The sequence below is a fragment of the Bufo gargarizans genome, chromosome 5 (assembly GCF_014858855.1).
Source record: "Bufo gargarizans isolate SCDJY-AF-19 chromosome 5, ASM1485885v1, whole genome shotgun sequence".
Taxonomy (NCBI): domain Eukaryota; kingdom Metazoa; phylum Chordata; class Amphibia; order Anura; family Bufonidae; genus Bufo; species Bufo gargarizans.
The window spans coordinates 303139595-303154423 of NC_058084.1; the positions used below are offsets into that span (position 1 = coordinate 303139595).

General features: G+C 46.6%; 1 protein-coding gene across 1 annotated transcript in view; it reads left to right on the forward strand.

Annotated features, from left to right (window-relative positions):
* Positions 1-14829, forward strand: part of LOC122937880 (glutamate decarboxylase 1-like) — a 215543-nt gene that overhangs the window by 13788 nt on the left and 186926 nt on the right. The window contains exon 2 of the mRNA XM_044293041.1: positions 5363-5503. Coding sequence (XP_044148976.1) covers positions 5363-5503 — 141 coding nt within the window. The remainder of the gene's footprint in view (positions 1-5362; positions 5504-14829) is intronic.

Sequence of the window (14829 nt, forward strand, 5' to 3'; positions counted from 1 at the left end):
CAAAACTGATCACGGTCAGATCTATAATAGTACTAGTGTCACTTTAGTTCTCCCTCCACCCAAAACGCAGTGTTTGCCCGATCAGGCCTGATCGCTCGCCCACACGTGCGTTCGCCCACACCCGCCCCACCGCAGTGACAAAAAAAAAAATTTTTTTGATCGCTGCACATTCAATTTACACGCACTGCGGCGATAAAAAAAAACAAAACTGTTTTGATATTTTTTTTATCAACCGCAGCGGCCTCCGGTACTTCGCTAGGCTCCCCTTTGTAAGACAGGCTTGCTTTTTTTTTTTTCTTGGGTAGTCTCAGGGAATACCCCTAAACTTAGTTGCCCACATGTCTAACAGGGGGTATTCTTCTGAAGAGGCCTACAGGCTTCTGACCCAGTCTGATGAGGCGTGGGAACCCTCATCTGATGAATCCAGCGGGTCAGAATACGAACCTGTAGAAAGCAGTGGCTCTCTGACCCAAAGTTCGGACGAGGAGGCTGAGGTCCCTGATAGCAGCAGGCGTACCCGGCCCCGTGTCGCTAGACCGCAGGTTGCGCAGGATCCGCTTCAAGAGCAGCAGAGTGGGGCTGGTGCTGTCGGATTACGTGGTGAGGCATACACCAGCAGCCCAGCCCTTCCTGGACCTAGTACCAGCACTGCCGTACAACATGGTGAAGTGGCGAGCACCAGAAGGGCAGTTGAAGCTGGTACGGTGCTACCGCAAAGACGTGCCCATAGAGCCCCTAGAATCCCAGAGGTGCTGGCAAACCCTGATTGGCAGTCCCCAACTTCAGCCGCACCTGTAGTTTTCCCTTTCACCGCCCAGTCTGGAGTTCGGGTTGAGACAGCTCAGATCGGTTCGGCCCTGGGATTTTTTGAGCTGTTCTTGACTGCGGAGCTTTTAGACTTAGTTGTGGCAGAAACAAATCGGTATGCCACACAATTTATAACCGCTAACCCGGGAAGCTATTATGCCCAGCCTTTCCGGTGGAAACCAGTCCAAGTTTCCGAAATTAAAACTTTTCTGGGCCTCCTCCTCAACATGGGCCTGACAAAAAAGCATGAATTGCGGTCATATTGGTCCACGAACCCAATTCATCACATGCCCATGTTCTCTGCTGCTATGTCCAGGACACGATTTGAGACCATCCTGCGTTTCCTGCACTTTAGTGACAACACCGCCTCCCGTCCCAGGGGCCACCCTGCTTTTGACCGGCTCCACAAAATTCGGCCCCTCATAGACCATTTCAACCTGAAATTTGCAGATATTTATACCCCAGAGCAAAACATCTGCGTAGACGAGTCCCTAATACATTTTACCGGGCGCCTTGGCTTCAAACAATACATCCCAAGCAAGCGCGCCCGGTATGGGGTCAAATTGTATAAGCTCTGTGAAAGGGCCACAGGCTATACCCACAAATTTCGTGTCTATGAGGGAAAAGATCAGACCCTGGAGCCGGTCGGTTGCCCTGACTACCTGGGGAGCAGTGGGAAGACAGTTTGGGACTTGGTGTCACCCTTATTCGGCAAGGGGTACCATCTTTATGTGGACAATTTTTACACAAGTGTGGCCCTCTTTAGGCATTTGTTTCTAGAACGGATTGGCGCCTGTGGTACCGCGCGAACTAGTCGCGCGGGCTTCCCCCAACGGCTCGTTAGCACCTGTCTTGCAAGGGGGCAGAGGGCCGCACTGTGTAACGAAGAACTGCTCGCGGTGAAATGGAGAGACAAGCGTGACGTCTACATGCTCTCCTCCATTCATGCAGACACGACAATACAAATTGAGCAAGCAACCCGTGTCATTGAAAAGCCCCTCTCAGTCCACGACTATAACCTCCACATGGGAGGGGTGGACTTCAATGACCAGATGTTGTCTCCGTATTTAGTTTCCCGCAGAACCAGACGCTGGTATAAGAAGGTGTCTGTATATTTAATTCAATTGGCTCTGTACAATAGTTTTGTTCTCTACAGTAAGGCTGGGAGAACTGGATCCTTCCTCAAATTTCAGGAAGAGATCATCGAGAACCTCCTGTACCCAGGAGGTTCCGTGGCCCCATCCACCAGTGTAGTTAGCCGTCTACACGAGCGACATTTCCCCAATGTCGTTCCTGGTACCTCAACCCAACCGTCACCCCGAAAAAGATGTCGTGTCTGTAGCAGGAGTGGAATAAGGCGTGACACCCGCTATTTCTGTCCTGACTGTCCTGACCACCCTGCCCTATGCTTTGGAGAGTGTTTCCGGAAGTACCACTCACAGGTACACTATTAGCATAGGGATCATCTCACCAGGATAGGCACACAGGGCTATTAGGGCCCATTCACTCACTGCTGCTGCAAACGTCTCCTTTCACATGGGACAAAGTGCATAACGCACATCTTTGGGCGATTTGCGCTTTGCACATTGACCCATGGGGAAGGAGAGGTTTGTTCTATAAAGGTAAAAAAAAAAAAAAACACACCAGTAAGCAAACACGTTAATGTTCAGTTCAAAAAGTTAAAGTTGCATGTTCTGTTGCAAAGTTAATAAAATTATTGCGTTGCGGCCTGTTTTTTTTTTTTTTGTCTTTTTACCTTCCAGGTGGACCAACCAATCTACTAGCTGCAGCACCGATGTGCATTCTGACAGAAGCATTGCGCTGCTGTCAGATTACACGCAAGTCGGTGTATGCGGCGCTGCAAGACGGGATTTTCTCCTCTGCAGTGACAGATACGTTTGCCGAGGCATACGAGCTGAGGAGGAGGCGGCGTTCCTATGCTTTGGCAAACACTGTGTGTGTGTGTGTGTGTGTGTGTGTGTGTGTGTGTGTATGTGTGTATGTGTGTATGTGTATGTGTGTATGTGTGTATGTGTGTATGTGTGTATGTGTGTATGTGTGTATGTGTGTATGTGTATGTGTATGTGTGTATGTGTGTATGTGTGTATGTGTGTATGTGTGTATGTGTGTATGTTCCCGGCAATGATTTATTCATCCACATCGATTGATGCGAATGGAGAAATCTGGTTTGCCAGGGCATACGAGCTAAGTGGGTATGGATGTAGGGCGGAGCTCCTATGTCCTGGCAGACGCCTTTCCCCTCCATTATTTTTATTTTTTTTTTTTTGGCAGAGATTCTTTCATCCACATTGATCAATGCGAATGAAGAAATCTGTGCCGTTCATTTTTTTTCTTTCAGCCCAGAGGCTGAACAGAAAAAAAAAATCTCATTACCTGTATGCTCAATATAAGGAGAATAGCAGAAACTCCTAATGCTGGCCATACATTTAATGATTGCGGAGACCCTCAAATGCCAGGGCAGTACAAACACCCCACAACTGACCCCATTTTGGAAAGAAGACACCCAAAGGTATTTGCTGAGGGGCATATTGAGTCCATGAAAGATTGAAAGTTTTGTCCTAAGTTAGCGGAAAGTGAGACTTTGTGAGAAAAAAAATAATAAAAAAATCAATTTCCGCTAACTTTTGCGAAAAAAACAAAACATTTCTATGAACTTGCCAGGCCCCTCTTTGGATACCTTGGGGTGTCTTCTTTCCAAAGTGGGGTCACATGTGGGGTATTTATACTGCCCTGGCTTTTTAGGGGCCCTAAAGCGTGAGAACAAGTCTGGGATCCAAATGTCTAAAAATGCCCTCCTAAAAGGAATTTGGGCACCTTTGCGCATCTAGGCTGCAAAAAAGTGTGACACATCTGGTATCGCCGTACTCAGGAGAAGTTGGGGAATGTGTTTTGGGGTGTCATTTTACATATACCTATGCTGGGTAAGAAAAATATCTTGGTCAAATGCCAACTTTGTATTAAAAAAATGGGAAAAGTTGTCTTTTGCCAAGATATTTTTCTCACCCAGCATGGGTATATGTAAAATGACACCCCAAAACACATTCCCCAACTTCTCCTGAGTACGGCGATACCAGATGTGTGACACTTTTTTGCAGCCAAGGTGGGCAAAGGGACCCATATTCCAAAGTGCACCTTTTGGATTTCACCGGCCACTTTTTACACATTTTGATTGCAAAGTACTTCTCACACATTTGGGCCCCTAAATTGCCAGGGCAGTATAACTACGCCACAAGTGACCCCATTTTGGAAAGAATACACCCCAAGGTATTCTGTGAGGGGCATGGTGAGTTCTTAGAATTTTTTTATTTTTTGTCGCAAGTTAGTGGAATATGAGACTTTGTAAGAAAAAAATAAATAAAAAATCATCATCATTTTCCGCTAACTTGTGACAAAAAATAAAAAGTTCTATGAACTCACTATGCCCATCAGCGAATCATTAGTGGGGTTTTTCTACTGTCTGGGCATTGTAGAACCTCAGGAATCATGATAGGTGCTCAGAAAGTCAGAGCTGCTTCAAAAAGCGGAAATTCACATTTTTGTACCATAGTTTGTAAACGCTATAACTTTTACCCAAACCATTTTTTTTTTTTATCAAAGACATGTAGAACAATAAATTTGGCGAAAAATTTATATATGGATGTCGTTTTTTTTTTTTGCAAAATTTTACAGCTGAAAGTGAAAAATGTCATTTTTTTCCAAAAAAATCGTTACATTTTGATTAATAACAAAAAAAGTAAAAATGTCAGCAGCAATAAAATACCACCAAATGAAAGCTCCATTAGTGAGAAGAAAAGGAGGTAAAATTCATTTGGGTGGTAAGTTGCATGACCGAGCGATAAACGGTGAAAGTAGTGTAGTGCCGAAGTGTAAAGTGGCCTGGTCATGAAGGGGGTTTCACCTAGCGGGGCTAAAGTGGTTAAAGGAGACTCTTTTTGGGAATAGAAATGCATTCCAATATGCTACGTACACATTCAAACTTAAGTCAATTTTGTATGGTTGCACGGTTATCCTACAATATCTAAACAGATGCTTAAAGTGCAAGGCTTGTTTTTGATCAGTGCCATCGTAATACTGCCTGTATTGTGTTAACTGACGGTTTCAATTGCAAAGATGTGTATTTTAATCCAGATTTATTGAAATCTTACTTTGACATATAAGACGTGGTTATATTGGCTATTCTCACGGGGGCAGAAATTGGGATGTGCGAGCCATCATGTTGTAAAGGCCACCCACATATGCTGTACTCCATGAAACCAACCGTACAGTCAGTAGGTATTAGTGTGCACAAGACGTTCTGACTTTTCCAGCAGCTCTCAGACATGTTGGCGGCTTATTCTACCTTTCAATCTACGGACTGCCACGTGGGCACTTAATTGGTTCAGCTTTCTTTATCAATGTCTGACGCTACAGTGAAAATGTGTGGTCATCTGTAGCTTCCCCCAGCAGCAAATGACTGTCGGAATTCTGCTGGCGGTGATAAGGTGATGGGGACAACTCCATTATTGGTGTAATTGTTTTCATTTTGCTTTCACAGGCAACTCTAACCTGATGTGTCAAGGTGAAAATTTCAGTCAAAATGTGTTGCTGGGAGACAGGATTATTAAAGCTCAAATCAAACAGGGGGCTGAAGGCCTTGGCCATGGCTTTTCTGACTTCTCTAATGTATTCTCCTCAGGTAAGGCAGAGATGTTTTTTTTTTTTATTTACTAGCAGAAGAACACGGCTTCGCATGGGTATATTTCATCTATGTATTTCATTTAATGTCTGTGTGTAGTTAAAAGGTATCCACTATGTCAAAGTAGAACAGTGACCTCTAGAGTACCCCACCCCTAGGGTGGCCAGAGGTCCGGTTTTAGGCTGGACAGTCCGGCTTTCAGACTCCCTGTCCGGCGCAGGGCCTAGATGGACACAGGAATTTTTGAACAGCTCACAGCAGCACTGTGTTGTCTGAGCATGAGCTGCAGGGAGAAATGTACCCTCCCTTCCACCCCTACACCTGACGTTGGGGGATAGATAGATAGATAGATGGATATATTCCTTGTCCGCTGCGGAGTGGGAGGGGCGGGGTTTCTACCTGCCCCCTGAACTGTGACCTCCATAGCACTCCGCTCCCTTAAGGGCTGTTTCACACGAGCAGATGCCGTGTGTGACATCCGCTGCGTGAATGACAGCATAGACCCAATGCAGACTACAGAGGCACGGAGCAGTAACATGATTGATACTACAAAATCACAGTGAGATAAAGTTGTCACTGATTTTGTAGTAAAAAGATCAGAGGCATGGAGCATTATCAATCATGTTACTGCTCCATGCCTCTGTAGTCTGCATCGGGTCTTGGCTGTCATTCACGCAGCGGATGTCACACACGGCATCCGCTCGTGTGAAACGGCCCTAACAGTGTCATCCACAGTGCCCTGCCCCTTTAAAGCTGACCTGAAGCAGTGAAGAAAAATGGCTGGGTTGTTATGGAAACCTGGTGTAAAACTGTATGTGGAGATTAAGGGCATGTGAGCTTCTATTGGCTAATAAGGGTCATGTGACCAGGCTTCTATTGGCTAATGCATTTTTTTTTTTGGGGGGGGGAATCTCAGGAACGGTTTGTCCTAGAGAGCGAGGACCCAGTCTAAAATCTTCCCAAATGCCTGATGTATCTGTGTAAAATTTTGTGATTGTGATCCGCCAAACAGCCACTGGTCAAGTGTGTGAGCCCTTAAAGGCAGGGATCTGTGCGAGTCTTTAAGTTCTTCTACACCAACAATGCCTTTGCTGCTGTGAACTGTTGTACATTTATGCTGAAACAGAAAAAGGTGTTCCCCACAAAGTTGGCAGCATACAATTGTTCAAAATGTCTTGGTATGCTGATAAGTGTTAAGAGTTTTCTAGCCTATTAGATGGGGTACACAGCCCACGGCCTGCATATGGCCCTTAGAGCCAAGTTACGCAGCTCCTGTTTTACAGCTAATGGTGCAATTGGCTGTGTTTCTGCTTGGAGCAATGCACAGAATTAAACTCTTCCCACATCCGTGTCCATACTAAAATCCATGAAACGGTGGTCAGTGATATCTCTGAAGGATCCGTGCGTGGTCTGTTTTTGCTGTCTGTTTCAAGGACCCTGCAGCTGGAAAAAAATTTCAATACCTCTCTTGCTAATAATTTACAAAACAGTTAGCATCCGTGGTTTTCACTGACCCATAAACTGTAATGGGTGTGATGTATCCTCAAATACAGACCAAGTTGAGCATGCTTGTGAATAAATTGAATGTGGATGTGTGCCATCTGTGGAGACAGTGGCATGCCTAGAGTGTTTGGCACCCGGGAGGGTCCTTTCTCTAGCACTTGCAGTGTCCCAGGGGGTCAGTAGTGTATGCTGGGCTTTGTAGTGCAGATTAACCCACTAACCTGGGATCCCCTGTCGTCTTCAATCGGGGCAAATACTGGAACAGGCAGGTATTTAATGTTCGTGACGCCAGTGTCAATTAAACGGTGACACGCCGTGTATAGTAATGTAGAAGAATGAAGCAACCACGGGATAGCCAACCAAAACTGGAACTTTACTGAATGTCAGTGAGAATCATACATGGACGCAGTTGGAAGCGCAGTTCCATGGAAGACAGTTGGTTTCTATTTGAATACAGTTGGTTCTTAGAAGTACAGACTGGCCGGTTATAGCAATGTTCTTTACAGTGTTAATCACAGGAGTTGCAGTACAGGCGGCTTGCACACTATTCCTGACTGGTCCTGAAACATGTGACTTATTCTCCAAGGTCTAATGCCCTATATCTGGCGTATCCTTGAAGCTGTCTTTATCTAGTACCTCCTCTGTTATCTTGAGTACCTCTTGCTTTATCAGATTGGCCTCTGTGGTATTCTGTGTCCTCAGGCTGTTTAGCTATGCCCTTCTTGCTTCTATGAATACGGACTCAGGAGGGGAACCTGCTCCTCGGATCTGGAATCCGGTCACAGGGCTTACTCTACCCTCTCAGCCCTGAGTCTAGAAACTTCTCCTCTCCTGAGCTAGGCCCTAGCCTATTTATACTGAACTGGGGGCTCCCTCTGCTGGCTGTGACAAGGATTGCCGGTAACCGGCCTGACTGGCTTAAAGGGAAATACACATTCAAATCTAGCAGTGTCGGGTAGCCTACCCGTATGCTGCACACTCCCTTCCCCAAATACTTAAAAAAAATATATATATATATATATATATATATATATATATATATATATATATATATATATATAGTGTGCCACCTTCAAAGTAATTTTCCCCATTGTGCCCCCTTTATAGTAATGCCCACTGTACCTACTCACCTTGTCCCATTCCTAAGGCTCACAAACCTCTCTTCCCTGCAGGCACAGATCGCTCTGCAGCACTGAGTGGAGCTTATGCAGATTTCCAAGCTGCAGGCTCCTCCCATACATGTCAGCAGCACGATCTCTGCCTGCAGGTTGAATGGTGGAGCAGGGTAAAGTCTTCCTACTTCACCATTCAGATCGCCGCCGGCCTGAAGGAGGTGGAGGAGCACAGGGAGCTGATTGGTGAGCAACAGGATCGCAGCCCCCTGCGCTCCAGCAATGGTCGCTTTCATCTGTATTGGTGCAGATAAATCCCCTAGCACGCCACTGTGTCGAGCACACATTCATGGACTTATGAATGAGACTTAATAGCAGGAGCAGGTCAGCTCCCTGGCGGTCAATGATGGTGGCAGACCTGTGGAGAAACCCCCCCCCAGTGCTTCTGCCTTCTCCAAATAGGTTAGCATTATGCAGTTGGAACCAGTTGATCACTGTATTTTTGGGGCAAATACAAGAAAGGGTGCAACAAAAATTTAAGTATTTTGAAGACCTCAGACACATATGGCAAAAATATAATAAAATAAGGGAAAAAATAAATCGTATTCTGAGCTGACACCAAACGGGCCCATTATAGTCCATGGGGTCTTTAGGCTCTGTTACGCCCAGTTAGCTGCAGAATCCATCCTTTCCGTTCTCCTGCTCCTCGACTGAGCAGGAGAACGGAAAGGAGAAACTGATGTGAAAGGAGCCTAAGGCCTTTTCAGGCCTGGTCATTGAAGGATTAACCAGTGAACGCTTTCCGCACTTGTAAGGGAAAGTGCTTAATGGTTATTGCAGGGCACCTATAGCTGGGTAGGCAGGAGATGGTAGAGCACTGTCCTCTTCAGTGATGGAAAGTGTTACTTCAAATTCTGTCTCCTATTAATAAATTGTCACAACTTCCCAGATCTTTAAACTGGTCCACTGCCTTCCACCACTCAGTTCTTTCCGGTTTCCTGTCCAGAGATGGGAGGATTCTTTTCTCGGGGCTACAGGCCCTCTGGGGTTAAAAGGCCTAAAACCTAGTGGAGGTACCTGTCGGCGTAAGTCTCCACTAGGAGCTGCTGAGAAGCCTGGCGTTTTTCTCCCTCCTTCAGCGCCATGGGGGGGGGGGGGGATGCCTGTGGCTGCCTCGTTGTCCCTTGCCAGGCCGGTGAAGTTCGGCGTGAGGGGGGAGGTGGATCTTCTCCTCTCATTTGTGGCGGGCTGAGTCTGGAAGCGCGCGTCGCACTGGAAGTGATGTGTGCATTTCACCGGCTGGAAGGGGGAGGAGCCTAAACATGGCAGGCCTTGCGCTGCCCATTTGAAAAAAGGAACGCCAGCCAGCATGGAGGGAGCAGCGGCAAGACGGATACTTGACCGGACAGCCAGATCTTCCCTCCATTGCCCCCTTGAAGCAGCATCATGCAGGAAGAAGGGGAAGTTCAACTGCGCACAGACAGGCAGGAGCAGCTTTCCGAATCCAGCATGGTACTCCTGGGGGTAAGAGGGGGTTAACCCCCACCATCTCTCTTTGGGGAGTTATTATTGTTGTCAGAATTGGACTGATTGGGGCTATTTTATTAAATGCAGGTCAAAGAAGCCCCAAGAAAAGCTACCCACAAAACAAGAGCTAGAGAATGTGGAATTTGCAAGCGAAAATTGGGCCTGTCCTACCCCAAAACATGTTGCCAACCATGTCTGGATAAGTTAGTAGCAGACAAGTCACCATCTTTATTGCAAAGCATCCAGAGGTTAGTTAAAAGAAGTTTGTTGTTCTATGGAACATCTTAAAAAAAAAAAAAAAAAAAAAATCCCTGCCTAGCTCAGACGATAGTGGAGGAAACAGGTAACTTGAAAAGAAAGGTCCCGGAGGCAATAGAGATCCTCTAAAAGCGCTTCTTTATTTTTCACATATGAATAACGGACACAGCCACATCGTTCACAGCATAACGTTGACGCGTTTCGGGTTGGTACCCTTAGTCGTAACACTTTGCTATGTGTGACCCCACAATTTTAAGGAGTTGGAATGCTCCTCCCTCCAAAATCCAAGGAGGGGAGGGTGGAGCCTCCAACCCCATAGGCTATCACACAGTACATCACACCTTTCGTTGAATACAACAATCACTAGTGTAATTGGTAACACACTGCGCTGCAGTTCTCTGGTCATATTAACCTCTGGAGTGCCATAGTCTCAACTTCCTGAGAAAAAGCCGCACAGTGTGAACAATGACATCCTTTCACCGGTTAAAAACGTGTAATACAAACAACAATAAACATAACACAAAAATGACCCTGTACCCTGTGATGGGCTGAGAATAAATATAACATGCCTGTTTTCATAGTAAATAATTTTCAATTTTTCAACGGATAAAAGTCATCCTCACCCCTATAACAGGTTGCAATTATATCAACTGTTAGCAAATATTACTGTCTGTGTGCGTGACATGGGAGGGTAGCCTCCAATTATCCTAGATACCCAGGATCAAATTGTCATATATAAAAGTATAGTAGGATACTACAGATTCTGAGTCTGAGGAGGGTGCCATTGCAAGCTCAGATTCCTCCTCTGAGGGTTTGACAGGGAAGCTGTTATTCAGCGGAGGATATGGATCTACTATTAAAAGCGGTTAGATCCACGATGGAGCTGGAGGGGGAAAAGAGTCAAGGTGTAGGCCAGAACTCATGTTTGAAAGCCTAAAGCCAAAAAAGTCTAAGGTGTTCCCCATTCAGGGTTGCATCAAATACATGATTAAACGTGAATGGGAGAAGCCCAACAAAAAATTATTTATCCCTAGAGCGGTTAAGAGAAAGTACCTCTTTGATCAAGAAGTATCAGCTTGGCAGGCAATACCCAGTGTAGACTCTCCTGTAGCAAAAAAAAAAACGGCTCTTCAGTTTTAAGGGTTTAGGGTCCCTTAAAGATCCCATGGACAAAAGGGCAGACTCCTACTTAAGGCTAGTTTCACACTTGCGGCAGGATGGATCCGGCAGGCTGGTCTCCCTGTCGGATCCATCTTTCCGCTGTTTCGCAGGACCGCCGTTCCGTCCCCATTGACTATAATGGGGGCGGAGTTCCGGCGCAGCACAGCGAAAGCCGCCAGACTAAAGTCCTGCATGTCTGACTTTTTAGTCCGGCAGCTTTTTCCGGTCCGGCGAAACAGCGGAAGGACTGGTCCGACAGGGAGACCAGCCTGCCGGATCCGTCCTGCTGCGAGTGTGAAAGTACCCTTAGAAAGAATTGGGAGGCATCCACTTCTGCCTTTAAGCCAAATAAAGCGACTACTTCAGTGACAAGGTCATTAAGTCTGATTGGAGGAACTAGAGTCTCATATAGAGAACAAGACTCCTAGGGATCAGCTTCTGGAAGCTATACCAACCATGTCCAGAGCAGTAGACTTTATTTCTGATGCCTCTGCTAATGCATTGAGACTTTTTGCTTGAGCAGCTGCACTGTCCAATTCAGCCAGAAGGTCCCTATGGTTGAAGGGGTGGAAGGGCAATGTAGCGTCAAAGTCTAAGCTATTTATTTGCCCTTCCTTGTCAAGGAAATTTTTTGTTTGGGTCAGCTTGGACAATATTTTTTATAAGGCATCTGATGAGAAAAAAAGGTTTTCCAACGCTGTCCTTTCCTAGACAGGGGAAGCTATTTCGGAATAGTGAGAGAAGGAAGGGTTTTGGGGATCAGAAGAAAAGGGAATGGAGATGGGATAAATCAAAAAGCATGCTGTTTAAATCCAGACCTCAGACTTCGAGTTCCTCTCAGCAATGATGCCAGGCCCCAGGTAGGCGGTCGTCTTTCTTCGTTTTCTCCTGCCTGGTGAAATATTACTGCAAGCACCTGGGTAAGGAATATTATAGAGGAAGGCTACCGCCTAGACTTCAAAAGGCTACCACCCAGGACATTAAAAATTACTTCCATAAACAAACATTCTCCAAAACAGGCGGTGCTTATGGAGGAAATAAACAACCTCCTGGGCAAGGCAGTCCTTGTACCAGTTCCGGAAAATGATCAAGGAGAGGGCTTGTATTGAACCCTATTTTTGGTTCCCAAACCCAACAGGACATTCCGACTGATAATAAATTTGCAGAGTCTCAACCAATATCTGACTTGCCAAAAATTCAGGATGGAGTCAATCTCCTCCACGGTCCTCCATCTGTCCCCCAACTGCGTGATGGCCTCAAAAGATATAAAAGATGCCTACTATCACGTGCCCATTCATCCATCTCGGATACCTCAGGGTAGCGGTAAAGATGGGGGGGGGGGGGAAATCCAGAATACTTCAATGGCACATTTTGTCCAATTGGGAGAGGGGGTTGCTATCAAAATGCCAGAGAGTTAAGAGCGGTCCTGTGCGCATTAAAGGAAAGTCTCCCATCTTTGCCTCAAACATGTCAGGATCCTATCCAACAACGCCTCAGTAGTAGCTTATATCAAAAAACAAGGGGGGGGGGGGGGGGCGCAAGATCTTGCGAATACAGGGGAAATTCACTCTTGCTCGCGCAAATTGGTGTCTGAATCGGGTGGTTATTTCACCAAATGGAAGCCCTATGAGGATCTCCCACAATAGATCTATTCGCCTCAGTAGAGAACAAAGTGCGAAAGATTCTTTTCTCTGAGCAGGGAGGATCAGTCGACAGGCACAGATGCGCTCTCACAACCATGGGGGAAGGACCTAGTCTATGCATTTCCTCCCCTCCGCCTACTGCCCGGAGTGATCCAGTAGATCAGGAGGGAGCAAGCAACAGTGATCCTAAGGCCTCTTTCACACTTGTGGTGTTAGGATCCGGCGTGCACTTCCGTTGCCGGAAGTGCCTGCCGGATCCGTAACACTGCAAGTGAACTGAAAGCATTTGAAGACTGATCAGTCTTCAAAATGCCTTCAGTGTTACTATGGCAGCCAGGAAGCTATTAAAGTCCTGGTTGCCATAGTGGGAGCGGCATACTTACAGTCCGTGCGGCTCCCGGGGCGCTCCAGAGTGACGTCAGAGCGCCCCATGCGCATGGATGACGTGCCATGCGGTCACGTAATCCATGCGCTTGGGGCGCCCTGATGTCACTCTGGAGCGCCCCAGGAGCCGCACGGACGGCAAGTATGCTGCTCCCCCGCTCCCCGCTACACTTTACCATGGCTGCCAGGACTTTAGCGTCCCGGCAGCCATGGTAACCATTCAGAAAAAGTTAAACATCGGATCCGGCAATGCGCCGAAACGACGTTTAGCTTAAGGCCGGATCCGGATCAATGCCTTTCAATGGGCATTAATTCCGGATCCGGCCTTGCGGCAAGTGTTTAGGATTTTTGGCCGGAGCAAAAAGCGCAGCATGCTGCAGTATTTTCTCCGGCCAAAAAAACGTTCAGTTCCGAAACTGAAGACATCCTGATGCATCCTGAACGGATTTCTCTCCATTCAGAATGCATTAGGATAAAACTGATCAGGATTCTTCCGGCATAGAGCCCCGACGACGGAACTCCTATGCCGGAAGACAAGGACGCAGGTGTGAAAGAGCCCTAATGGCATCGTTCTGGCTGAGAAGAGTCTGGCTTGCCTGGTTGAGGAGACTATCAATAGCCGATCCCTGGATACTTCCAGAAAGACAGGACCTATTATATCGGGTCCCTCTACATCACCCGGCAGTGAGAAACCTGCACCGGACGGCCTGGATTTTGAGCCTTAACAAAAAGCTTAAACCTAGCACTCTCAAGGTCCGGGTCTCAGCACTGAGTGCTCTTTGCCTTTAGCTTAGCTACTCATCCCTGGGTCAAAAGGTTTATTAAGGGTTCCTCTAGACTGTCCTACAGTTAAATCTAAATTAGCCCTGTGGGACCTTAACTTGGTGCTATCCACTCTAACCAAGGCCCTGTTTGAGCCCTTTGGGGACATCCCTTTAAAGATGCTATCCTATAAAACTGTATTTTTAGTGGTGATGGCAGAAGAAAAAAGCACCGCGGCACTCACCAATGGTCACAAAGTTGCTGTTTGCAGTTTTATTTTTCAAATGCACATCGTGGACGCAGACAGGACACAGGTGAATGGACAGGCTACAGCTGTTTCGCGCTGTGTTGCGCTTTGTCAAGCCTCCTGTGACATTAAGGAGGAGGGGGCTAGAAATACCCCCATCTCATGCACGTCACTGGTTTTAGCACACATATGTTTTTTATACCACTTGATTGTAACCAATCAAATGAAAACAGCTAAGTCATTCTTGTCATTTAACCCTAGAGGGCCCATGGCCTGTGTTTTGATTATCCATGCAGCTTCTCTCTGCAGGAGAATGCGTTTTCTGTCCCCCCTTCCCCCCCTCTCATGGGGGTATGAACCACTTCTATACCTGCACATTTCAAAATGTCACTGTTCCCTGCATGTTCATTATGTATATGCTCAATTAATCTAGTTGCTCCATTTCTGGTGATAATAATAGATTTTTTGTGTTCCCTGAAACGTACATATAGGCACCTGTGTGTCTTTCCAATGTAAAATCTCCCGCATGGGCACAAAATTGCATACACAACATATTGGGCCTTGCAGTGTATAAATTGTCTAACTGCATGTCCTACATGTCCTACATGTCCCAGCCGCTGATACTTCTGCTTGTATACATGTGCGCACATAGAGCAGTGTCCACATGCGAAGTTTCCTCTGGGAGCACTCCTGCCCAGCCAGTTATCAACTGGACGGGGGAGGTTGCTC